This window comes from Phalaenopsis equestris, unplaced genomic scaffold (genome assembly GCF_001263595.1).
Source record: "Phalaenopsis equestris unplaced genomic scaffold, ASM126359v1 Scaffold000250, whole genome shotgun sequence".
NCBI lineage: Eukaryota > Viridiplantae > Streptophyta > Magnoliopsida > Asparagales > Orchidaceae > Phalaenopsis > Phalaenopsis equestris.
This window is the reverse complement of record NW_018164692.1, coordinates 966,278-991,622: the sequence shown is the minus strand read 5'-3', so window position 1 is coordinate 991,622 and position 25,345 is coordinate 966,278. Positions and strand designations below refer to the sequence as shown.

Below are 25,345 nucleotides of genomic sequence, written 5' to 3'. Positions count from 1 at the left end.
TAATTTATTTCCAAATATTTCTTTTAGATTTGCAAGTTTTGATTTTGATCAAATTAATACCAAGTGGTTTTTAATTATGATGAAAAAGTTCATTTGCTTGCTTATGTTGCTGTAATGATCCCCATACAAGATATCATTGATGGTCTCTTGAATGTATGCAAATGGGAGAACATACAACCAACATATAACATTTCTTCCCTTTTGGGAACATCAAAAGCTATCATTAAAAGTAAGAAGAAACATTAAAAAAAGATTATGTGGATTAATTATGCTAAGTATTGTCCTCAAATTGAAGAAAAACTTTTTTAAAAATGATTTGGTAAAATCATTAGTGATTCATGAATCAATGCAAATAATGCTAACATAAGTCCTATAAATATGATATTTAATAAAGTGACATGTAATCTCAGTATACTTAGTCTCTGAGTGATAAACACATTCTCTAACTAAACTTGTAGCATCATAATTATCACAATTAAATATGATTATTTTATTTTAATACTATAAGCTTCCAATCATTGCCTTACCTAGAGAACTTGAGTACCACAATTGCAACTATGTACTTAGTTTTAGTAGTGGTTAAAGCCATTGAATTTTATTTCATAAAAGAAAAAAATAAATAAATGGAGATTTCATCAACGTTCATATTAATGGAGTTGAGGAAGAGATTTGGGACATAATATAGAGGTAATAGAAAACACAACCTCATTTAGCCTATAGAGAATGATAGGATCAACAAGTGTTTTGACTAATTAAACTTGTTTAGCTCTATTATGTGTTTCTCCAAAAGGCTCTTCTTCCCACCAATATAGGAGGAGAGTGGATGTTTAACCATCCTCTCTGTGGTAATTTTAAAGTAGTAATAGAGAAATTTACTTCATTGGTTATATATCCCTTCTCATCACTATCGTCTTTCATAAAATATTTATTTACTTGTTAGCAAAAAAAAAATCTTAAAAATATCATTTGCTTAAACTTTGTTTGAAGCGTTAATTTAATCGATACCTTTAAGAATTTAGACTTATATTCTTTATTTATTATTAAGATCTTTTTTCAAAATTTTACCTTCTAAAGGTATGGACATAAGTGAAATCATTCTTGTTAATATTTAGTAGAATATAATCACATCTTCTAGGATATATAGTCACCCCATCATGCGTACTTCGGCAAGTAGTATTGTAGAAAATATTCTTATACATAATGATACTTTTAATATGCACATAATACTCATATAATTTGTAACTATAAAATAACTTCTTATTATATTGTAAAATATGAGTGTGTGGTTAAAATTAACTGATCACTGCACATGAGTCTTGCAAGAAACTATAGAATATCCCTAAAATTTATATATGGTCAATTTATTGCAACATTTTTATTCTTTGGCATGTCCTCATAATGGGTATTTTTTATCTTCTCCTACTTCCATCGTAGTACATTATAATCTCTCTTATAAAGTTGTCCTCTTAAAATAAAGATTAATTGTGTCTATACCAATAGACTTTCTTTTAATGATGGGTTTTTATTTATGCATTGTTATCCCCGTTTCAAATAATTTTTCATTAATTTTCCTCACAATACACCAAAACTATAAAATTTCATCTTTAAGGTAAAAGTAAAATTTTAACATCCTCAATGCTAGTGTTATCTCTCCTAGTAAAGTTGACTCAAGCAAAAGATAGGGGATGAGAGCAACCAAATTTATGTGGTTTAACTTGGATAATATTACAATAATGGAATATAATAGAATATATAATTTGCTAAAAACACATAAGTAATATAATTGGTATAAAATAAAGGATAATCAAGAAGTTGTCACAAAACCTAACTATGCTTGCTCTCAAATAAAGAATTTTCGAAATATAATTCTCCCATACATGAATAGCTCTCATGAAGATTATGAGATCCAATGCAAAGCTATCCAAAACCCTAGATGATGTTAAGATTAAATAAATTTTAAAGTAAAACCAAATGAAAATGAGAGAAAAAACATGTTAAAGATTATAAACATTTGATAAACAAGTTTATATGGCTCAACAAGATCCATCAATATCTATAATCACATAGAGTCAAATTGTTTCACGAAGAATAAAATAAGATACATCAAGAATTTTTATTTATTTATAGCTATAGATAAAAATAGAATATCACTGTCTTTGTATCAAAGATTAAGAAGGAACCCATCCCCTTGGTGTTAAGATAAGTGCTCAATATGAAATAAAGGAGATGTTATTAATAATATTACTTTATTCTTTTTTGTTGTGGTAGTATAATTCTCCTTGTGATGAAAACTATAGAAAATATCACATCTTTCTTCTTAATGTGGCAAAAAAAAGAATCCCTACAAAAAATGATAAAAAATTACTAACTTTATTCTCATGGTTCATACCCCGCTCTCACTTGTAAAACACACACACACACACTCTCTCTCTCTCTCTCTCTCTCTCTCTCTCTCTCTCTCCTCTCGATTTACTTATAGTTATGGGATGCTTCCTTCTATGGCATTATTTACAATAGTAAATAACAAAGACATAATTATCATTTCTCATATGATATAATAAAATATTCTAAAGTCAATAAAATCCTTATAGGATCACTCAAAGTTAGTAAATGATATCTTTAAATTTTTATAGTAAATTCTATATAAAGTTTCTATCAAAAATGGATTAATCAAAGACTTATTTATAGAGAATATTAAACCATATGTTATGAGAAATTTATCACAAAGAAATTTTGATTTTATATGATTACTTATTTCTTACTTGAAGGTGGGTTTCTTTTAACGTGCTTGCTCAATTGTCTATGAATGAACATCTCTTTGTGTAAGAAATATATATCATTTTTTGCAGATCCTAACTAAAGCTTTGCAAATCCTCAACTTTTTAGTAAATATAACTTTTATGAGCACATCAATAAGTACTTAATCTTTATGTTCGACAAAACAATTCATTAAAAATAAACCCCATACACACACACATGAGATATATAAGTGGCATATTTCATCACATGAATGATGCTTTGATTAACACAAAAAAATAATGTTTTGTGATGACTTATGAAATTCTTCAAGAAAATTTTTTGATCCTAGCCATCTCCTTATAAGCTTAAAAAAAAAGTTATATATTTAGTTATGTAGTTGGCTGAGCAATTACTATTTAAAATTTATGACATTCAGTTAATAGCAATGTCGCTCAAGGTTTAGATTTATATTGTAGTAATTCTCTCTCCCTCTCTTTCTCTCTCTCTCTTATATATATATATACATTTCTTTTAATATATATATATATATATATATATAAGAAAGATGAACGGTAACATGTGTTTATCCACCCCATATGTGCTAATTCGAGTCAGATGAAATCGAACCCGGGACCAAAGGAACTTACGCCAAAGCTGAGAACCAACAGGCCGACATTTGGTGTGTGTGTGTGTGTCTGTATGTCTGTGTTTATTTATTTATTATTTTACTTATTTATGTGTGTGTTTGTGTGTGCCTTCTTTTATATCTAAATTAATATAGTATTGCATTTTTATATCAATTAATTTAAACATTATAGAATGATTAACTATGCTTGCAAATATTATAGTATTTACTCTTTGTTTCTTTTTCTTAAAGATTAGATACGTATTTGTAAATTGATCTCACAATTTATGCTATATATGAGACTTGAAGACCACTCGTCTTTAACATATTGAATATGTTTAACACATATTATATTTATGAAAGAATTAATGTTTATTTGGCCTTGTTATATTAGGTTCTTCTCCCAAGAACTTTTTGGTTTATCCTAGAACTTTCATGTAGAATTCCCTTAATTGTTGTATTATTAGATAATTGATCTTTCAATTTTTTTTATTTTTAAAATTAAAATATCATTTACATATAATGATAGAATAATTCAATATTTTCTTATTCTTTGACATAATTGAGGTGACATGAGAGGTATCTTTATAATTTGATCATATGCATAAACCCGTCAATTCTCTAGTATCATCAGTTAGGTTTAACGAAAGCTAAAGGTTACACCATAATAATGTATTACTCTAGGCCATCATTGATGAAAGAACTCTTAGCTTTCTTGTAATCAAGAGATGGATGTTTTGTTGCTATAATGCATGATAATAGCTAAAGAATTATTAGTTTAATTATAATAAAGAATATATCTATGGAACATCCATCCTAACTTTTATGGAACTCCTATATAATATCCCATTCTTTATGACTTTTAATTCATGCATGTTCTTTTTCTTCTTTGAAGGGTTCAAATTGCTCCCGAGTTTCATGAGAATTTTGTTATCCTCATTCAATTATTGATTATTCCTCTAATTTAACACTTTTTGCAATGGAATTATTTTGTTGCAATGGTTGACAAGTTTTTTTAATATATTTAAAATTAAAAAATTTCTTTAAAAATTCTTTTATGTTCATTATCTCAATATATATATTAAAACTCATATTTATCATATCTACGGAAGTAACACCTAGTAAGTTTAGATCAAGATAAGTTATGAAAAGTTGATCAATATAAACATGTGTCACATCTTTGGTACATGCTCATTAAGATTTTTATACATCATCTCAATTAATCTATTTTGGTTTTGTCATTTTTGGAATCATTATCTACATATAAATTTCATAAATTGCACAATAGTCATAGATTTTTTTGGAGTGATATTGCTAACCATTTTTTATTGTTACAAGTTGTGCATGTCTCTAATTTTTTTCCTTACAATCACATAACTAAAGAGCATGTTCAATTTAAGTTTTATAAAATAAGCTAATACTTTCTTAGTATTAATATATGAAAATAACATAGCACATAAAATAATTTATCATATCATGCAAACAAAGGGACATGAGCCCCACACATTTATGTACACCAACTGCAGTCTTTTGGTCCTTAGTTATCTATAGCCTTTAGACTGTTGCTCTTTAGTTATCTTTAGACTTTAAAGAAAATATTATGCATTATTTTAGTAAAATAAAATTTTTGTGTGAATTGGATTCAACAAACTTTAAATTTAAAAATTATCTTTCATGTAGTGAATTATTAATTCTTGTTGCTTATATCTTCTATACTTAGATCAAGATATTTGAATTTTCTTTTTCATTAGTTGTGTCACTTAGTATTTGTGTTCTAGTGGTGGGTGTGAGAGAGCATATCTTGTTTCCCAAACAATCATCAAGGCACATTTCATGAATTTCTAAGCATCAAAATTAAATGACATAAAATCATCATAACTAGTTATCTAATGGAAATCATACTTCTTCATAAGTTATAGGTGACCAAAATTTATTTAATTTCAAAGTGTTTCTATTTGTTATCTTGATTATCACATCTGCAATGCTTAAAATGTTTCAGGGCTCAATATCGTTAACGAACATTTTCATGCAACTATTCATATAGTAGTCTATTACTAGATTATTTAAGGGAAAATAAAGAGTCCTGAGTCTAATGAATATACATATGTGTGTGTGTGTGCATGAGTGTCGTCAGCCGTGACATGTTGGTAGAGCATCCTCTTTGAAGGTTGTAAGTTCCCTCAGGTTGCAAGTTAGATTCGTTCTCTTGCCAGTTTGCTGGTAGTGAGGGTGGTCCTTGAATAGTTAGGCACATGAGGGTGGCTGGGGGCTCGTATCATAGCCTCCGGCCAATCTTTTAAATATGAGACCACTAAAATATTTGATATTTATCATGGGTGATCTATAAAAACTACTGATGTTTGATGTGTGAAAAGATTGCATGAATTTTTTTATATTTTGCATATCTTTTTGAATGAAATTGCACTTTAAAGAAATATATTTTTATGTTTTTCTTGCAGGTATAATGGGTATTAGGAGCAGAAAAAAGTGGAAGAAACATCAAGTGAAAAGGAGAAGATTTGGAGAAAAAGAAAATCTTATGAGGGCAAAGGCCATGACGCCAAGAGCTGGGCTCCTAGGTGCCAGTCAACTGAATGCAAGCCATGGCCTCAGATCAGAGTGGCGCTTAAGCGACCGACACCTAAGAGCAACCTGAGAGGTTGGCACTTAGGTGCCAAACACTGGCGCCATAGCACCAATCCTGAAGGCCAAGGCCATGGCGCTAGGATGGAGCGGTGCCTAAGTTTGAGCCACCACTTCATAGGAGTTTGGGAAGTTTTTAGAGAAATTTTCAAATGAGAATAGGGAGGAATATAAGGAGGAATTTGAAGTTCAAGAAAAGGGGTAGAGGGTGAAGTTAGAGTTCGGTTTGTGATTAAGGTGTGTCTTCTTAGGGTTAGAGAAGGTTTTCCTTCTTGTGTTTGTAGTGATCTTGGCTTGATCTATGCAAGACTAGTGGTGTGTGTTGTGTTGATTTGTACTTGCTATTGCTTAAGGAGTTGTTAGAGAAGAGCAAGGAGTTGGGTGGAGCGTTCTCAAGGACAATTAAAGGAGAGAGATAAGTATATTTGTGGTTTGGAATTGTAGTTTTCTTAAACTCATTTGTATGTTGGATTTCTCTATTTCAATAAAATTTGGTGTTGTTTTATTCATGCTTTATGAGTAATTCTCCTTGTTTTTTCTTGTGGTGATGTAGTAGATGTGTAGGAATGTGGATAACATGTTGAAATAGTTTTTTATTCTTTATCTGTGATGATTTTCCTTTTGCACTTAGTTTACTTTTCAATCTGGTCAAATTGATCTGTTAAAATATGTTGTGAACCCGTAAAGATTCGAATGAGTTACGACATAAATGACTAGGAAAATCATGTTGAATTATAGAGTATGATCAAAGTATACTATAAGGAGATGCAAATGTTACGGAGATAAGTTTTAATAGGGATAACGTTGAGGTTTCTAGGGTGACAGTCTAGAACAATTACTAAGTTAAACCAAACTTCTTTACCCGTTTGGAAGAGGGTAAATAAGATATATGCTCCTATTTGTCATAAACTCTACTTTATTTCGCATTTCTTCCACATCCCCACTATACTTTTATTACTGTAAAAAATAGTACTCTTAGCACTTAGCAAGACCAATTCACATAGCGTAATTAGAAATTATTTAGGTATAATTTTAGATAATTGCAGTAGGTTTGTTAGCATAAACCAAAGTATTTGAATATTCCAAACTAAGAATGAATTTAGTAGACTAGAACATTGTACTACCTTTGATTCCCTTTGTTCCCTGTGGGTTCAACATCTCGGGCTCTGAAACGATAAGTATACTTGCGTGAGAAACACTAGCGTGCAAGAACATTTCATTTTAAGAATTCAACTAAGTTGCTAGTTAGAGTATAAAGATTTCTTGTGCTATTTCCAAGAATTATATAATTGTTATAAGCGTTGGGTGGATCATTGTTCGTCAAAATGACATCCTTATACTTAGTTATTAATTAGAGAAAGCTTGTGGTATGGATCTTGTCCATGAACTTGATATGCATTAAATTCAACTATCTTCTAATTAATTTGAACTCATTGATTTGATGTTAACTGAAGCTTCTAATATCTTTGTACTAAAAAATTTATAATACATATGTATTTTGTTGGCAATGTCAGGTTTCTTATATATATTAGAGAGCACATTCAAGACACCTGTTGTAGTGGTCCCACTAAGAATGCTAAAAGTGATATCATTGTTTAAAAATAAATGAATTGAACTATAAAGCTTATCTATCCATCAACTCGTTGTGAAATCCAAAAATTTAAAATACCCTGGACTCTTATCAAGAGCTTAATATATTAAGTTTAGGGTTAAATTTTCAGAAGGTGGATAAGATAGTAGAAAAGTCACCACCCAAAGATTTCTCCCTCATTTTGCGTGGACTTTAAAATCTAGAGTTAAGGTTTCCCATCTATGCAAGCCTCTATGGTTAATTACCTCTGTCAATAACGAGAGAGCACTTTCAGTTATGGCTAGTAATTAAGCGCTAAGTATCCAGACTTAGCATATAGTAGCAATTAATTTAAATTTGAAAATTATGAAAATTTTCACCACAAACTTAAAGTGGATGGTAGGAAAAACAACAATGAACTTAACCAAGATATAATGGTTATGTCATCTCGAGTTGTTATGTCAACTCGAGTTGTCATTGTTCTTGGTTTATTTAGTCAATGAAGGTAGTCGACCTAACCTGACATAGGGATCCTTGTCAACAATCATGAGTTGTTTCGTCAAGGGGGGCTTTGTTGACCGTTTTACAGTGGGGACTAATCTAAGTAAACCTCACCTTATAAAGGGTTCCATGCCTTATAAAGTATATTTTATGATTTATAATTCAAAATGTCATACTACCAGTGGGGAACAGACGGCCTGCAACTGTGATTGTTTTACTGTGGAGCCTACTTACCAAACCACTTGATGGTGCTTTCTGAACAAATCATCCATTCAAAAGGCTTTAGTCATAATCATTTATGTTGTGTAGTCTACTAGTCAAACTACACGGATAGAAGACTTGGGACATGCCATTACTGCATAGAAATATTTTGAGTATAAAATTTATAGTATGCTTGATATGACTTTAGCTCTTTATGAGCTCAAGTCAATATTAGGTTTGCCCACCCGACAAACAATTGCAGAGGATAGATATATTTTGATTTTAATTTTGAGTAAAAAGTTTCACTTGAATATTTTTTAATTTTATAATTTAAAATTATAATTTTATAAATGAACCCTCTTTATTAAAATTCATGATTAATACAATCATCATGGGATAACTGTAACTTAAACATCATTAAGTGCAGTAGCCATATTAACTCCAGTTGTTATGACAAAGAGGATCAAATTGGCTCAATGAGGCTCATTCTTGTCAACTCTAATCTCTGTAGGAAGGAAGATTAGATTGGCCAAAGTAGGTCTTAAACCTTATCATACAGGCAAGAAGATCTGTTTAAAAGATTGCATAATTAACATTTTTAATCTACTTTTAAAAAAAATTAAGTTTTTGATAAAAACATTTTTAAAAGTGCATAATTAACCTTACTGTTCTTCAACTAAAGCTTGTTTCCAGACTGATTAACATATTACTTTTAACCAATCTAAAAAATAATGTTATAACCCCAACATAGGCAGGGGAAATTATGAGAATATCCCATGCAAAATTTGATTAAAATGAATCTTAAAATTTTATATGAATATAATGCAAAGCTATAATTAATTACGTATATATTGCACTAAAATTAAAAAAAATTAACAAAAAATTTAAAACACATCCCAATTAAATCATCATCAATGTATCACAACCCAATCTTTCACCAATGCCACATGCTCCATCAATATATACCTATAAAACACAGTCGTCACAAAACAACAACAATTATACTTATATAAATACATGCCAAACCATTTCCTTAGGAAATCATCAGGGATTTGCTTCCTGTATCCTAACTACTATTTACATTTTTATCCTGCACAAAAGGAAGGAGGTTAGTCCCCTCTGTACACGAGGGCTTGAGATATATATTCTGGGCTGCATAATCCATGTATTTCTACCAACCTTTCTGTCACGATTTACACCATTTACACCAGCAAGCTTCTTCTGTCATAACTACAATTTGCACATCTATTTATATATACCATCATCTGAGAAGCCTAGGAGAGATGGAAACACCCTTGTCCTTCAGTTATAGCATATAGTAACCTTTCCCTCATTCTTTCCTGCATTCATAATGAAATTATTGAGAATAATTTGAAATTTTGATAGTGAAGAAGAACCAATTATGTGCTTGAATATAGATATAATTATGACCTGCAACTCGGAACTTGTTCAAGAATGGTTTTTTTTATTGACAAGCAGGCATCTAGCACGCATGAATGAGCATAATAGAAATAAGGGACATTTGCATACATACCACCTAATTCTAATGTATTTACATATCTAAAATATAAAGTTTACATTTTACACTAATATCGCATATATCCTTCATATCACATCAAGAATACCCCCATTTTAAGTTTTAAAAGTTGAAATAACACTTTTTAATGCATGGGTAAAATGGAATGTATGTAAAAATTGAAGTTTAAGTGTTGAATATGTAAATACATAGGAATTAGTGGAATGTATGTAAATCTACCTAGAAGAAAATAACTTAAAGTTGTGTGACTACATACTTTTGTTTATAAACATAGTCATAATGGTAAAATATGGAAAAAAAATATTTTGTTTATGGCTTATATTTGTTCATGAACTCCAATTTTGAAATGATTAATTTCAACGTAGATAAGGGCACACTGAAACTCGATTCAAGTAGTTACTAAAAATTAGAATTTAAGGCTTATGCTACAAAATGAAAATGCTCGGTGCCCTTGTGTAGGGTTGTAAACAAACCAAGCTTTAGCGAGCTCAGGCCATGGCTTGTGTTCGGCTCATTTGAAATTAATTTTATTCAAAATTTCTCATGAACAGTGTGTTCGTGTCCAGCTCGTGTTCTGCTCGACATTGGCTGATTTAAATTACTTAGAAAAATATATGTTGGGAGTTAAATTCGAACATGCACCATTTTTATGAAATACACGACATAGAACCACATGACCACACAAGTTGTGGTGATTTAAACTTATATATAAATATATATAGTATATTATTATATAAATACTATATATAATTTTCTTATTTTGAGATAAAACGAGAACAAAGGGTTGTTCGTGTTCGACTCGTTTATAATTCTAGCCTGAAAATTTTATTTGTGTTCGGCTCATTTACTTAACGAACGATTCGAACACAAGCTATTTATTGAGCAAAACAGGAGTTGTTCGTTTACAATGAGCTTTTTCAAAAGCCCTACTTGTGATCGTGCAAACCAACATTGGCTCATACATATAGCACAAGATCCATGTCAATATTTGTCGTATCAAAAAGGCACGCCAAGCCCGGAAAAATATGAGTCATAAAAAATCATAAATATCAATATTTGTCATATTAAAATCAAGATAATCAAGAAAACAAGGTCATTGTTGGAGGTTTAGAAAGGGTCACCTTTGAAGAGTATGGCGGGAGCTTCAAATAGTTGGCACATGTCATTACACTTGGCAAGTCCATGTCAACTTCACAGCCATAACCCTGTTTTAAGGATGTTATTACAATGTCATGGTTATGAATGTCAATAAAGTAAATGTCTCTGAAAATCTAAAAAATAAGATAAAAATAAAACCTTGCGAACAATTGTCAGCTTAGGATTCAATGCCACCAAACCCCCGGGAGGAAGCCGAGGAGCGCCTGTTACGAACTGCAAGAAAGCTCTTCGTTCATTGCAATCAAATTCTTGAATTGTTTCTAGAAACTGCAAAATGAAAATAACGAGAACTCAATTATTACAGCAAAACATGATAAAAATTTTGTAAACTTTAAATACCACTAGAAAAATATACAGACATTTATGACAGGTGGGCTACTGGCTGTGTAACCATGATCAAACTTGACGTGGTCCAACAACTCCGAGAACTGCAAGTTAGGAAGAAATTAAACCCTGGATTAAGCTTGCAATTTTGCAGTGAAGAAAATAATCTTACAAATGAAATTTCTCAGCAATTAATTTGTGGTAAATTAAAAACTTACAGTCCATGTCCCTTGCTCGCCACAAAGGACCCGTTCAAGCTCATGTTCGGTAAATATTTGAAGAGATTTCAATGGAAATACCTGGGGCAAGAATAATGCAGTCAATGGGAAATAGACAGAAAAAGGCAAAATGGCATCGCTAGAACAGCTACCTAGCGCAGAACTAACTATAACTATGAAATAATTAAAGGGCTTACTTGGGATCACTTTTAATTTTGCCTTTAAACTTGTTTGTTTAGTATATTTTTAAATATTTTATTTGTTTTTAAAAACAAATCAATTTATATTTAAAAACACTAAACAAAATGATTTTAATACTACGCAAAATAGCGTTTAATGATCAGCCCGCACTACTGCTGCTGGTGGTCATTGCTGCCACCACGAGCCTCCACGGCCTCTACCCCGCAGGCAACTTCTACCAATACCGCATCATCAAACAAAAAAATAATCTTGAGAAAACAAAAATATTTTATTTCATGTCTAAATATTAATACATGTGTTTCTCATTGTGCCCAATTGAGGCCTATCCTGAAAATATATTAGAATGTCATGATACAACTTTTTTCATAAATTTTCTATCAAGCTCTAAATTTTGAAACATTCACACATGTTACCAGTCTTATCTATTTTTTTCAAGATCCCAAAAAACACAGTTTTCGTCAAATTCTTTATTTTGACATTAACAGAACAGCTATTCATAAATTAAGATAAAATTCAACAAGGATACCTCAGAATTCTAGAGCATAATCGTAAGGTATCATACCAAAAACAATTTTTACCCTCACTAAGCATCATAAACCCATTCAAATGACATTATCCTCTTTATAATTTCACAAACTTATCAATGAGAACAAGACAGTTCTGTTTTTTTTCTCTCCTCAACTTGAAAAGCGTACATCTCATAAAAACAAAGCCAATACATCATGCTACATGTATGGAGATAGGTCCTAGTTGTGAAAATGGAGGCACAAAATTGAGATTCTGAATTCTCAAGATAAATATATTAATTTTAAAATTTCTATTAGGGTCTAATGACTGTTTTTTTTTTTTGGCTTCACCTGCCTGAAAAATTAATTCTGATCAAGGAACATAAAATTGCTCGAGTTTTCTGCACTTTTTTTCTCACACTTCTCACTTCTATCACCTCTTTCACCCCGTTCTCTTCTAGATGAACATCATATATTCACATGTTTTTCCACTAATACAATCCTTATTAAAATTCTGTATTTTGTGACATTAACAATCCACCCTAAGAATCACAAGAAGTTTTCTGATTCATTTGATATTCCTTTCCTACTGTTAAATTGAACGCAACTTCAATGGATATTATATAAACTAGGCATGCACTTTCCAAACCAGTACATAAGATGCAAGTGGCCACACTTTATAAATTTAACCTAGTCACACAACCTAGCTTAGTGTGTGCAAGGATAAAACTTGTTTCAATGAAATAAGAAAGATAAAGGACACAGCTATGCAGATATGACTTGGTCTTGTGCCACCTGAGAACTTGAATTGAATGACCACGGAGGAAAACCTACATGAACTAAAACTTGAGACAAAAAAAAAAAAAAAAAAAAGCAGGATAACTTTTGTTAGCATTCCAATTTTAGCTTAGAAAACTACTATTTCTGCCTGCGGACTACAAGATTATTCTATTGCATCTATAGACATTGTATGCCTTCCCCTACTATAAATGGAGGACTAAATAGTGAAAAGGACACCAAAATATTCTCCTATAACATGATTCAAAGTGAGCTTAATCCTAACCATAACATCCTCCTCTCTCCAGCTTTTGATCGACATATAGCAGAATTGATCTCCTATACTTAAACATGCTTGTGTCCTTCTTTGCCCACCCATGCTCTTGATCACACAACCCCATCCACACTTATTTGTGCTCAAGTAGATTGTCGCTGGCTGCTTAAATGCCAGTGCATCCCACCCCACTCACACACCTTTTGATCCAATGCTAGCACACATTTGCAGCCAATCAAACACCTGCATTTAATTCCGCCCATCTACAACCTCGATTTACTCCCCTTTGCTTGCTAGTGGTGTTTGTCAATGGCTTCTTCTGCAACTCTCTTGGAGATTTTTCATTCACTATTGGTATAACTTCAAAAAACAATAGTATGAACTATCTCATATGGTGCGGGTTTTGAATTTCCTTGCAAAATTCATTATAAACTTAGTTATCTCAATTGTCACCTCCCAAAATGAGTAAATAGCACTAATACTACAAATGAAAACTTTTGATCATGATAACCACTTATAGATGCCGACAACTTTGAACCCTCCACTATTAAATTTTAAAAAAAAACCAATGCAATGTGTAATTTTCTTTGATCCACAATTTCCAAGAATCACTGTTAGTATCGCTGAAGATTTTAGATTTTAATACATATATAACAAGCAATCAACAGTTTTTTTCTCATTCCTTGACATGTCTTCTCTGCCTATTGTAATTTCTATTGATTGTTTTATCACTCATGTGTCTAGAAAAGACTTTATCTCTCTCCTAGGGTTTACCTCTCCAAAAAATCTTATACGTTCCCAAATTTCATTTTCTAACAAAAACTAACGAGTTCTTTGTATCCATATAAATGTGTTTTTTAATATCTCAATACAAATAAGATGATTGATGGAGGTGTTAGGCTAGTAGGGTTTATTAATTGAAGAATAAAGTCTCTAGTGCCTTTTCTTTCACCATTAGTTTGTATTAGTTACATTATCTCTAAGGGCAGCCTCCACCACAAAGCCTCTAGTGGTATGCTACTATATACTCATATCTATCCAAATTTTAATGTAATGTCCATGAGCTAAGTAAACATCATCTAGTGTAGTTTTCCCTCTCCAATGGAGTTCTATTAGTTTCCTTTTCTAGCCAATTTGCTCTAATATTTGTGAAATGCAACTTGATTATATGAGAAAAAATAACAAACAAACTAGTATTCAGATATGTGATGTGATAAACATACAATAATTTGATTTTGGGATCCAATAAAATATGTTATAGAACAATAAAAAATTTGAAATATTATTTTGGACATTAAAGAAAATTAATTTTTTGAATTGTCTTATTTTGTGTATATTAATTTAAAGAGTATATTTATTGTTAATTGTTCATACTAAACTTTACAGGTTTCTGCAGCATGTTTGATGATACTTATATATGTTGAAATTGCTAATTTTATATGCTTTTATATCAAAAATATATATATATATGGGGAAAGTGAGAAAGAGCAGATGGTCACATTGTTATATTTTATGTGCATTCAAGTGGAGTTTTAAGGGTCTATGCATTTATATAATTACCTATATGTAAGTTTGATATGCATGAACATATGTGAACAAATTTAAGTATAAGTAAAAGTGAATATAATAGGGACGAATAAAAAATATAAGGAATTAAGGATATAAGTGAAAATGGAGGTATGAGAGTTGAAGAAAAATTTATAAGATATGCTTCATAAAAAATCATTATTTCATAGTATAATTTTATTTCTGACATCATATTCAAATTGTTACTTACATTACCTACTGTTGACACTAATTCTTTTACTAACATTTTATTAGGCAGACATGGCATGTGATATGTAGAGATATTTTTTTAGTTTATTTAAAAAAAAAAATTTTTTTTTTTTGTATATTAAATATTATAGTAAATTTTGAGTAGCCTGCTAAGCTATAATTATTCACCCTTATTTTATCGATATGCGTAAAGAAAGAGTATAACTCTGATTAAGTAGATGCAATGTGTTACTATTAAGGGTTAGGCTTAAGTATAGCATTATCTTGAATCTATTTAGTTAACAGTAATGGTGATATATAAAATTTATTGATTGAGAGATTTTACCATGATTATTGCATATAATTAATTTTTTTGTATAATTTTTTATATTATTTAAATAAACACTGACTACTTCTATCTTATAATATTTTGATGAAATTAGTGCTCCTGTGTATATTAAAAATAAACAAAAATAAATTTCCTTCTAAATAGATCTTATAAATTAATCTGTTGTTGCGACTTAGATACGTGCGGCCAGTCTTGATATGGTGGTTTGCACCAGGTCAGATTGTGACATGTGAAGCTGTGTAGGTTAAAACAATCTTAAAGAATTTAATTTTCCGATTGCATAACCTATAAGTTTAAACTGTGAAAATCATGTTATCATCTGCATTTTTAATAATCATGTGTTTTATGAAAGAAATGGAAATATTGAAGTTAACTACCATTTATTCATGATGACTACAAAGAAAGACCATTACTCATTTTTTCCAACTCAAATTAATTAGAGGGTACACTTAGCAAGGTCCTGAGTCCGCTTCAAAATTTCAAACTATCTAAAAAACTAAAATTTATTGACATATATGCACCATCATGATGGGAGTTTTAGTGTTAGAATATTAACTTAGGAAAGTAATATTTTTGGCTAGTGGAAGATGATTATTTCATTGTACCTCTTCACATCACATTCATTCCCTGGTTATAAATAGGATTTTCAGTGGATAAAACACCAAAATATTCTTCTCCACAAACAACCTAAGAAAGCATTGTTGTAACTAAAGCACGCATAAATATCGCAGCAGCACAACAATAATATCCTAAAATTATATCATTACCCTGCTAAAAGTAGAACAAAGCACATTCTGACCCAGGAGCACCGCATAAAATGTAGACCCTCATTAGACATACCTCATTAAAACCTGATTGGAATGCCTGCACTTGCCTGGAAATACCATCTTTTATAGATGCATCAACCACCAGTGAAACGTACTCCTCCAAGTTGTCAATATTTACCTGAAGAAAAAAATATTAGTGAAAGAAAGAGTTCATTAAAAAAACTAATACAAAGATGTGCTTTCACCATTTTGGAGTTCGTTGCAGAAGAAAGAAGATAGTCTGAATATCCAGGAAGAGTAAAATCAAGATACAGATCCTCAATTGCTGTATTCCGGAAGCTTAAATCAGATGCATGCCCAAAATTTTGACTAGAAGCTGATTTCAAAAAACTTTTCCTATGTGAAAGAGCTTGGAATTCCAGCAAGGTCCTTCCAAGCTCAGGATCAAATGACTGGATATCATAGATTCCGAGTGCCTACACAATTCAAATGAAAGTACATTTAAGCATAGAAAAACCCTGTTATACATAACAAAATAAAAATATATATATATCAGGCTAGAATAGCAACAAAAGCAAGCATAAATGTCCTTATGCATATGTTTTGGTAAAAAAACCTGGTCAAGTATAACTTTATAAAATGTGCTACAGAATGGTATATCCAGAATCCTCCCTTCTCGAATAGCCTTCGCAACTAGCTGACCAAGAACGGAAAACTTCTTTAAGACATCAGAAAACTGTCTATCATCTGAGACAGAAGATCCTGCAGACCAAGGGCGAGGAAAGAGTCCCAATGGTGCAACAACAAATGCTGATTCTTCAGAACATTGGTTTGTTTGTAAATCACTTAAAGAATGCCTTTCCCCTCTCCACATGCCCATGCCATCTTTCTGAAATTCATGACTGACCAATGTAAAAAACTCCATAGTAGGACCTAAGCCGGTGCCAACTTCTTCTTCATACTCCACTTCAATAACAGCCCTACTTTGAGCATGAGAAGCCATCATTTTTTCAGCAGATCCAAATATGTCGCTTCGTTTAACCTTAAACTTTTTGCGGTAAGTCCAGCCAGAAGCTGGCCGTCGATCAGTGACAGAACTAGAACCAGAAGTATTTGCTAGCTGCATTTGATTCAGCTGAACTTTACAGCCAAACGTTTTAAGGCGAAAGTACTTCCATCTAACCTCAAAAGAAAATAAGAAAGGACAAGCCATCATTAATTGGTCACACCAAGATGGCATGCAACCTGTAGCTAATGTTAGAGGGTCTTGCAATTGTTGTTCAAGCTTATCAGTCAATTTACTGCTAATGAACTCAGCCTGTGGAATTGAGGGGGCAACAACCTTCAAATCACCCAAATTTTCTATTCTCCCTTCAGCAAGTGATATGCTCCTTTCATGGGACAGCAAAAAAGATGAAAAACGATTCAAGCCCTCCAAGATTTTCATCATGAACAATAAATCATAAGATGGATTTGCCTTGTCCAGCTTACAAGGTAGCTCAGCAAGCAACAAGCTGGAAATGAATGAAAGCTTGTGCCAGGGGTATCCAGCTTTTTCCTGGAAAAGAAATGACTGAGAATCACAACAAGATGCGTGGGATTGGGTAGTAATTTGTTCAGCTTTTCTGTATGACACTTGGTAAACTTCACTCCAGAATTTTGGACCAACAACCAAATCTGGTTCTGCATTTAATTGGAATTGTAAAATTGCCTGATAGAAAGTCATTGACCGATCTATCTCTCTCCCTTCTATAGAAAATATCAATTTAGGTATTGCATCACCGTTGCTTGGGGATAAAATCTCACAATCTTTGGCATGCCCATCACAAGAAGATTGAGGATTAGAGATGCTCTCTGCACAGAAAAGAAACTAATTGATATGCAAATCAAGATAGTTTAGACTCTTCGAAGTAAAAATCCTGAGCAGCGCCACTGCAAAATAAAGGACGGTTGAGTCAAAACAAAGGCATATTACCTGTCATCATCTCTCTAAGTTTCATGCTGGTGTCCTCCAGTGAAGTTTGTTGCTCTTGGTTAACCTGAAACATGAATATTATCAAATAAACAGGGAAAACATGTTTTGAATAATTTATCTTGAAGGACAGCAGAAACATAAAATATTTAGTTGAATTGAAAGAAAAGACTGCTTGTAGATATCGAGCTAAAGACAATTGAAATTCCCCAGTCTCAAAAGCCAAGCCAGTTAAAGGACAAATTAGAAAGTTTTGCTTATCAATTACGTAGTAAGGCATTAAACTTGATTAAAGTCACAAGAATACAGCAATTCTAAACATAGGAGTAAACTTAATTTCTCAAAGATTCAATTTTAGAAAGAGAAATTAAAGAATGCAGGCAATTTCTTTTGAAAACTTTAAAACACCTGCACAAAGTTTGCCGATGGTATGTGCTGATTATCGGAGCACGATACTTCGAGAACATTTATTTCTGAGCATCTAAAACTAGAAACAGCAGCAGAAGTTGTGGTTACATCCTTTCTGTTCTGTTCTTGTATTTGTCCACTCATGCTTGCACCAACTTTGGGCCACAGATAATCTTCAATAGTGACAAATGATGAAGAAACATCAATGGAAACAACATCACTGTAATCAGATAAGTTGAACTCCCCATCTTCTCTCACAAATCGTACTCTTAAGCAAGGATTCAGTGTAGAATGCCTTGTTGGGATATCAGAATAACTATTTCTCGATTTAAAAAACTGGCTCACAATCACAGGAAAATTATCAAAAGATGTCAATGCATCCTGCAACTTTCGTATTAATAAGGCCAAAAGCATATCCTCCCAGCTATGTCCAGTTTTAGACAAAGAAACGACAGTAAATGTTTGAAGCCTCTTCAGAATGGCAAGGCAGTGACTTGGCCGCATGCAATGAGAAAAAGATTTGTTGAGATATCGACCATTAGACAAGTAATGAAGCAGGGATCTTACGGCCCCACTCTCAACAAACTCAAAACTAGAGATGGCCTCACCAAAATTAATGTCTGCCATAACTTGACCTAACAATTGAGACAATTCTTCAATTTTAGCACAACCATCATTGGATAAAGATTGATCTACATTTTCATTGAGCGTCGAACACATGATCTTAAGTTTTTTCAAAACCTCACTTACACCTATTTCACAGTTCACAGATTCACCTGTGAAATAGGCAGCTTTAATGTGCTTTGCTAAAGAGAGAACAGCATCTTTTCCAACTCTGCAGGTCTTTCTTTCTGATGTAGATGTATTTGGTGGATCAAATATATAGCACAAGCACCTTGGAACATCTCTTAGAGACATCTGATTATCTTGCTGATCCGATTGTTGACCTAAAGACACTAATTGGGTTTCGTGCTCCAAAAATACTTCAATAGCATAAACAACACCCTCCTTAATAAAAGAGCTTGAACACACACTTGAAAACTTTTGCATGAGAAGCTCGACAATCTTGAGAGCAGAAACCAACACATGACGATCCTTTCGTGCCATCAAGCTGGCTAAAAAACTGTCAAGTCAAAAAAGAAATCAAATAAAATCCTTGAACAAGAATCTGAATTCTTAATTTCTAGCTAAGCCTTAAAAATCTCAAGCAATGGCATTTTTTTGCTGCCTATAAAGACATTCTGCAAGAACCTACCAGGCACATGGACTAGATAGAATATGCACAAAGCTGCTTTGAAAACTTTGTTGATAATAAAAGGAGATAACGAGAATAAAGTGCTTAGTCAGGGTTTCTAGCAACTGGTTTGACATAGTTGGGAATGCTGCAGGAATCATTGTTGGGGCCTGACTAATTTATTTTGAGGGCAATGATCCAATATAAAATGAAAAATGCTGACAATAAATAGTTAGAATAAGGCTACTTGTGCCGATGGCATAAAATGAAAAATAAAGCCAAATAGTAAGGCCCTGTATGGAATCACTTTTGTTTTTTTTTTTCGTTTTTTTTTATTATAAAGATATTTGTTTAATGCATTTTTTGCTTTTTGTTTTATTTTTAAACAAATTGGTTTGTTTTCAAAACACTCAAAACATTTAAAAGTTATATTGACTGTTTTTAAAAATAATTGAAAACGTTATACCATACCAAACATGTTTTATTTTAAATCAAAACATAAACAAAACAAAATTAAAATTAAGAAAAGAAAAAAACAAAATAAAAATTATCTACAACAACACCTAAGTTTCCAACCATCGCTCTTGTTATCTATATTTCACTTTTAATGAAATTTCAGCACCTTAATTTATCAAAGTCATTGGATGCCAAAAGCGACCTGCCAAATGCCTTAGCCACCAAGGGTTTATGGCAAATGATTTCGCACACAACAGAAGAAGACTGGAGTAAGTGCTGGAACCTTCACAAGTAGAATTGAAGGAGTTCTCACATAGTGCTCAACTTAAAACAGAAGTAACAAAGCATTATATCATTATATATAATAAATAAATAAAATTATTTTTAAGGTAAAAAATCATTTGTGTTGTTCACATTTCACTTTCACCTGCAGTGGCTAAAGACTAATAGAACCCTATGACAAGTGGTTGGTTCATTACAACAACAAGCCTTTATCCCACTAAATGTCGGCTACATGAATCCTTTTTCTCCATTGTGTCCTATTGAGTGTCATATTTTCATTTAATTCTAATAAATTAAGATCATTTTTACACAATATGCCCAATATGCCCAAGTCACAATATGCCCAAGTCTTTTTAGGTCTACTTCTACCTTTCTTAACATAAGTCGAATATAAATTTGCTCTCCTAATAGGATCATCAGATGGTCAACGTTCAACACGACCAAACCATCTAAGACAACTCTCTCTAATCCTGCCCGCCACTAGAGCCACAACAACCCTATTACAGATATATTCATTTTGCATTTTGTTTCTAAGTGTCAAGCCACTCGCCCACCTAAGCGTTCTCATCTCCACAACACTAAACTTTGTTTTATGCCTCTCTTTTAAATGCCATCATTTTGCACCATAGAGTATCGTAGGTCTCACCACCTTTTTATAAATTTCCTTTCAGTCTAAGTGGTACTTCTTTATCACACAATATGCCCGATGCATTTCTCCACTTCAACCAACTAACTTGAATTCTACTAATAACATCCTCATCTATATCATCATCACTTTGAACAATAGACCCGGGATATCTATCTAAAATCTAAAACATTCATTCCTTCTAAGAATTTGATGCAATCAAAATCAAGCAATCTTGTAGTTAGATTAATACAAGTTAATAAAATCCTTTCAACATGCAGGCATGCATACACAAACAAAACCACATGTAGCCATAGCCATAGACAAAAATACACAAGCTTGCATGCAAATTCATAAAGGAAGAAAGAAAAATAAACAAATGCATATAGACAAATACATACACAAATAATCTATCCATATATCCATTGCATGTGTGCGTGCACATACGTACACACAAACATGTATGCATACATACATACACCTATGCACATGGACCTAAACACAGCATACATGTAGATATGCATAAATATACAGAAAAAATAGTGTTTTTTGTATCAAATTCAATTTTCAATAGCTTTGATAGTTTAGAATCTGAAAAAAGAAATCTAAAAATTCAACCAAACACTGGTTATCCTCAAAATATATCATTAAACAAAGAAAGATATCAAAACTTTCAAGATTTCGATGTCATCGCTTGCCAACCATCGTTTTGAAAGCTTTCATTAGTGGATGGCCAGGATAGCTTGAGAGAAATTTTTTATTTTGCCACAGGTAACTGAAATAGTGAAAAAAAAAACAATTATACTTGACTTCCAATTTTCTACATTATTATTTATCCACCATTCCGTTATTTCATCAAAAGACGCTTTCTAAACTATAAGAAATACTAGAAAATCATTCCAAATAGAATCAACGTCATAAATCAAATTCATTATCTAGATGCTGGTTATGATCACCCCATGGTCAAAAACAATGCATGAGAAAGACTTTTCATATTTACGAGGGAGACTATACAATATCATGCTTTCAAAAGGATAACATTTATCCCCTCAAACTTCAAATACTCAGCCATCAGATTCAATTAACGAAGTGCCTTACTCAGATCAAGTTCTCTTCTCAGACATCTAGTATTGAAGAGTCCGTCAAATCAGTGAAATCCTGATTCCCGACTAATCATCATTTATCCACTACTCATTTATTTCAACAACAGATGACTAGCCTCAATTTTCCAATAACTAAATTGAAAAATTAATATAAAATGCATCTCAAGCAACCATCACATCATTAAAAGTAGCAAATGAGAAACAACCATTCGTATAATGAGCCCAAGTGTTTTTCATTAATAATAGGTAAATTTCTTCAATGATAGACTATGGAAGTCAAGGAGATATTTTAAAAAATAGTGCAGCCTCTGTTGGGCAAATGACTTTGTACGTTGAGTAAAATGGTGTGAGTAGGGACTGGACCAAAAGGGCTCAATTCAATTTCATAAACCTTTTCGGTTCAACAGATAGATGCTCTAACTGATACGCTTATCAACAAAAACATCTAAACCTTCATACAACAACTCAACTCATATCATACCTTGAAATGTTTGAGTTCTTTACAAGGTCTTGAAGCATATCAACTGTGCCAAAATAAATGATATTGATCATCACAGAAAGACAGCCATAACACACGCTTAAATTTGCACCAGACTTAACGACCTGAGAAAAATTGATTTAAATTCAGCAAAGGAAATGATGGAAACATCATAAATAGAATCCAAACATGCACCTCAATTAAGACAGGAAGAATATCGGTCGAGAGCTGATACAAGTACATAGGTTGTTCCTCAAGAATCTTTTCCTTGGCCAGAAATGGCTGAATATTTTCATCATCCCGTGCTGCGGATGGCATAATATGATATAACAACTTTAGGACTTCAAGGACCAGCTGCACAATAATTTACCACACAAGTTCAGCAAAATTTCATGCCATAAAAAAAAATCACTAAAAAAAGAAATTGCTTCAATTTAACATACATAATTTTTCCTCGGTCCACAATGAAAAATAGAGATAGAATTAGAGAATCGGAAAATACAGATGAAACAGCCAAATAAAGTCAGGCAATGAGGTAGCAACCCGGAATTAAATAGCCAGCAGCAGTTGAATTCAGATTTAAACTGGACACAGTCCAACAGTCCATCCAAATTCCAATAAAATTTCATAGATTGCTGTGCTTTCACAATCCAGATTCTAAAATTCAATAATAAAAGCAGAAAAAAAAGGTTGCAGCATCTCTACACGAACAGAATATATGCTGTCACATTAATGAGGCCGGTGGCTTTTACACAAAAAAAAATCTTTTTGAAAAAGTCAAACCGCAGCTTTCTAGCAACCACCGCGGGTAGCCATCCGTGGTGGGAAAACACAGCTTTCAGCTGCAGCTTTTGAAAACGCAGGTTTGACAAACAGAAAAAACTGCGGTGCGGCGACACACCGCCGCCCTAAACGCACCCCTAAACATTACAAGCACAACAAATAAGGTAGCAAAGTGCATAAATTAAAATATTTTCCAATATCTTCGTTTTAAAATAACTCACCAATCTGAAACAGGACTAGTTACTTCAAAACGCGCAAACTTGTCTTTCAAGAACCAATAACTATGGCTTTTAAATAAAAGGGGTTTGAAAAGCAATCTTTTTCTAACCACATTAAGATTTCGTTAAAATAGTGAATCAATTAAAGGCTTCATCCAATTAAAAAAAAAACCCCCCACCCGCAACCCAAAACAAAAGCTCTAATTTCAAACTTAGACTATCATCCATCTTTTCAATTGCAAAACATCATCCTCACCATAAATCTGCATCTAACTTATTAGTGTTGTTGAGTCACGGAAACAAGGGGTAGCCACCTTGCTCTAGCAATTGGAATCAGGTTCCCCTCTTATATTTTGTCAGCACCTTCACAGCATAATTCATTTACCTCATTTTTATAGCGAGCCTTCATGGTAAGCAATATTCTGCAATCTTTCTTCATATAAAATTTTTATGGATCTAATTGAGATGCAAAAATAAATTGGTATTTATTTGTCTTTCATACATGAATGACAGCCAAAAGATTTGGAAAACTAGATTAGGGCAACAAGATTACAGCATGCATCATTTTAGATGCATTAAATTCATTAAACGTGTAAAAAGAATTTCCGCAACAGTTTCTACCAACTGACTTCAGACTCCACATCCAATCTTGTCTGAATCATCTATCTTCCTTCTGGTTCCACATATTCCAAACCATAAGATCGATATTAGCCAATTCAAATACTCATAATCTTCTATTTCAGAGGATTCCCCTAAATTTCGTTTTCCTTCCCAGTCAGAACCTCAAACAAATTTATTCATTTATCGTCAATAGCCAAAAACTTATAACTTCATGAATCAGTCTTTCATATTCATTGGACCATATCTAGCACAAGTTCTGTTTTACCAAAATCTTTCGACTTACTGCAGTCAATGTTAGATTCCCATCCACACTGCTGAAAAAATCAAACGCTGATTTTGAAGAATTGCCAAGATTTGTCGTGGTTGTCAAGCAGTACTCCTAAAAAAAATTTATATTTCCAACTTATAAACAAGGTTTCATCAAAACCAGCAGTTTATCTCAACATTCTTTACCAGCATTTTACCATACCAAAAGGTAAAATAATATAAACAGGCATTAGATCAATCACTGTAATTATTGCCCATTCTTTCAATCAGCGCATTGGCAGATCAATAAGTTTTAATGTTTCATTTTAATCATACATTATTTCCAAAGGCAAGGTTCGCAAATGTCAAACCATTCCCAACAGAATTATATGCAGAACAATATTAAAACAAGAAATACTTACTAATTCTGACAACTCAAGAACACCTAGACCAAGTTTACAATGTCAAGGACAATTTTTGAGGTGGATCTTGGTTTGCTACGCTAGTAGAAGGGTAAAAGGGCCCTTTACACTAGGTAGTAAAAACTGCATTGGGTTCAACTTTTTACCTTCTTAAGGTCGGAAAAGGAACAAAAATAGATGATGGATGTCTTGATGAGTATTGGATATTATCTATCTGCATTTTATTTACTAGCAAGGTTTAAAATTGGGGGATTGATTATTGAACCATTTTCTTTTCTTGAATTAAGGCGTAAGCCTCAAAATTAAACTATCAAACTCAGTATAATTTGAAATATATATATATCTGAATTCT

General features: G+C 32.3%; 1 protein-coding gene across 2 annotated transcripts in view; it reads right to left on the bottom strand.

The window, feature by feature from the left end:
- Nucleotides 1-9,179: 9,179 nt before the first annotated feature.
- LOC110024131 (E3 ubiquitin-protein ligase UPL4) overlaps nucleotides 9,180-25,345 on the bottom strand; it is a 24,416-nt gene continuing 8,250 nt past the window's right edge. Inside the window, exons 6-18 of one of the 2 annotated variants that reach the window (XR_002293972.1) lie at nucleotides 22,899-23,057; nucleotides 22,707-22,828; nucleotides 18,526-19,648; nucleotides 18,121-18,184; nucleotides 16,762-17,999; nucleotides 16,391-16,621; nucleotides 16,219-16,323; nucleotides 11,517-11,597; nucleotides 11,334-11,402; nucleotides 11,113-11,241; nucleotides 10,938-11,021; nucleotides 9,459-9,619; nucleotides 9,180-9,369 (exon numbers count right to left, since the gene is read on the bottom strand). Coding sequence is in view for 1 of the 2 variants with exons in the window: in XM_020723915.1 (XP_020579574.1) it covers nucleotides 9,554-9,619; nucleotides 10,938-11,021; nucleotides 11,113-11,241; nucleotides 11,334-11,402; nucleotides 11,517-11,597; nucleotides 16,219-16,323; nucleotides 16,391-16,621; nucleotides 16,762-17,999; nucleotides 18,121-18,184; nucleotides 18,526-19,648; nucleotides 22,707-22,828; nucleotides 22,899-23,057 (3,471 nt within the window). In the remaining variant the exon portion in view is untranslated. Of the gene's footprint in view, nucleotides 9,620-10,937; nucleotides 11,022-11,112; nucleotides 11,242-11,333; nucleotides 11,403-11,516; nucleotides 11,598-16,218; nucleotides 16,324-16,390; nucleotides 16,622-16,761; nucleotides 18,000-18,120; nucleotides 18,185-18,525; nucleotides 19,649-22,706; nucleotides 22,829-22,898; nucleotides 23,058-25,345 lie in introns of both variants that reach the window. The other variant, XM_020723915.1, reaches the window with a different exon arrangement.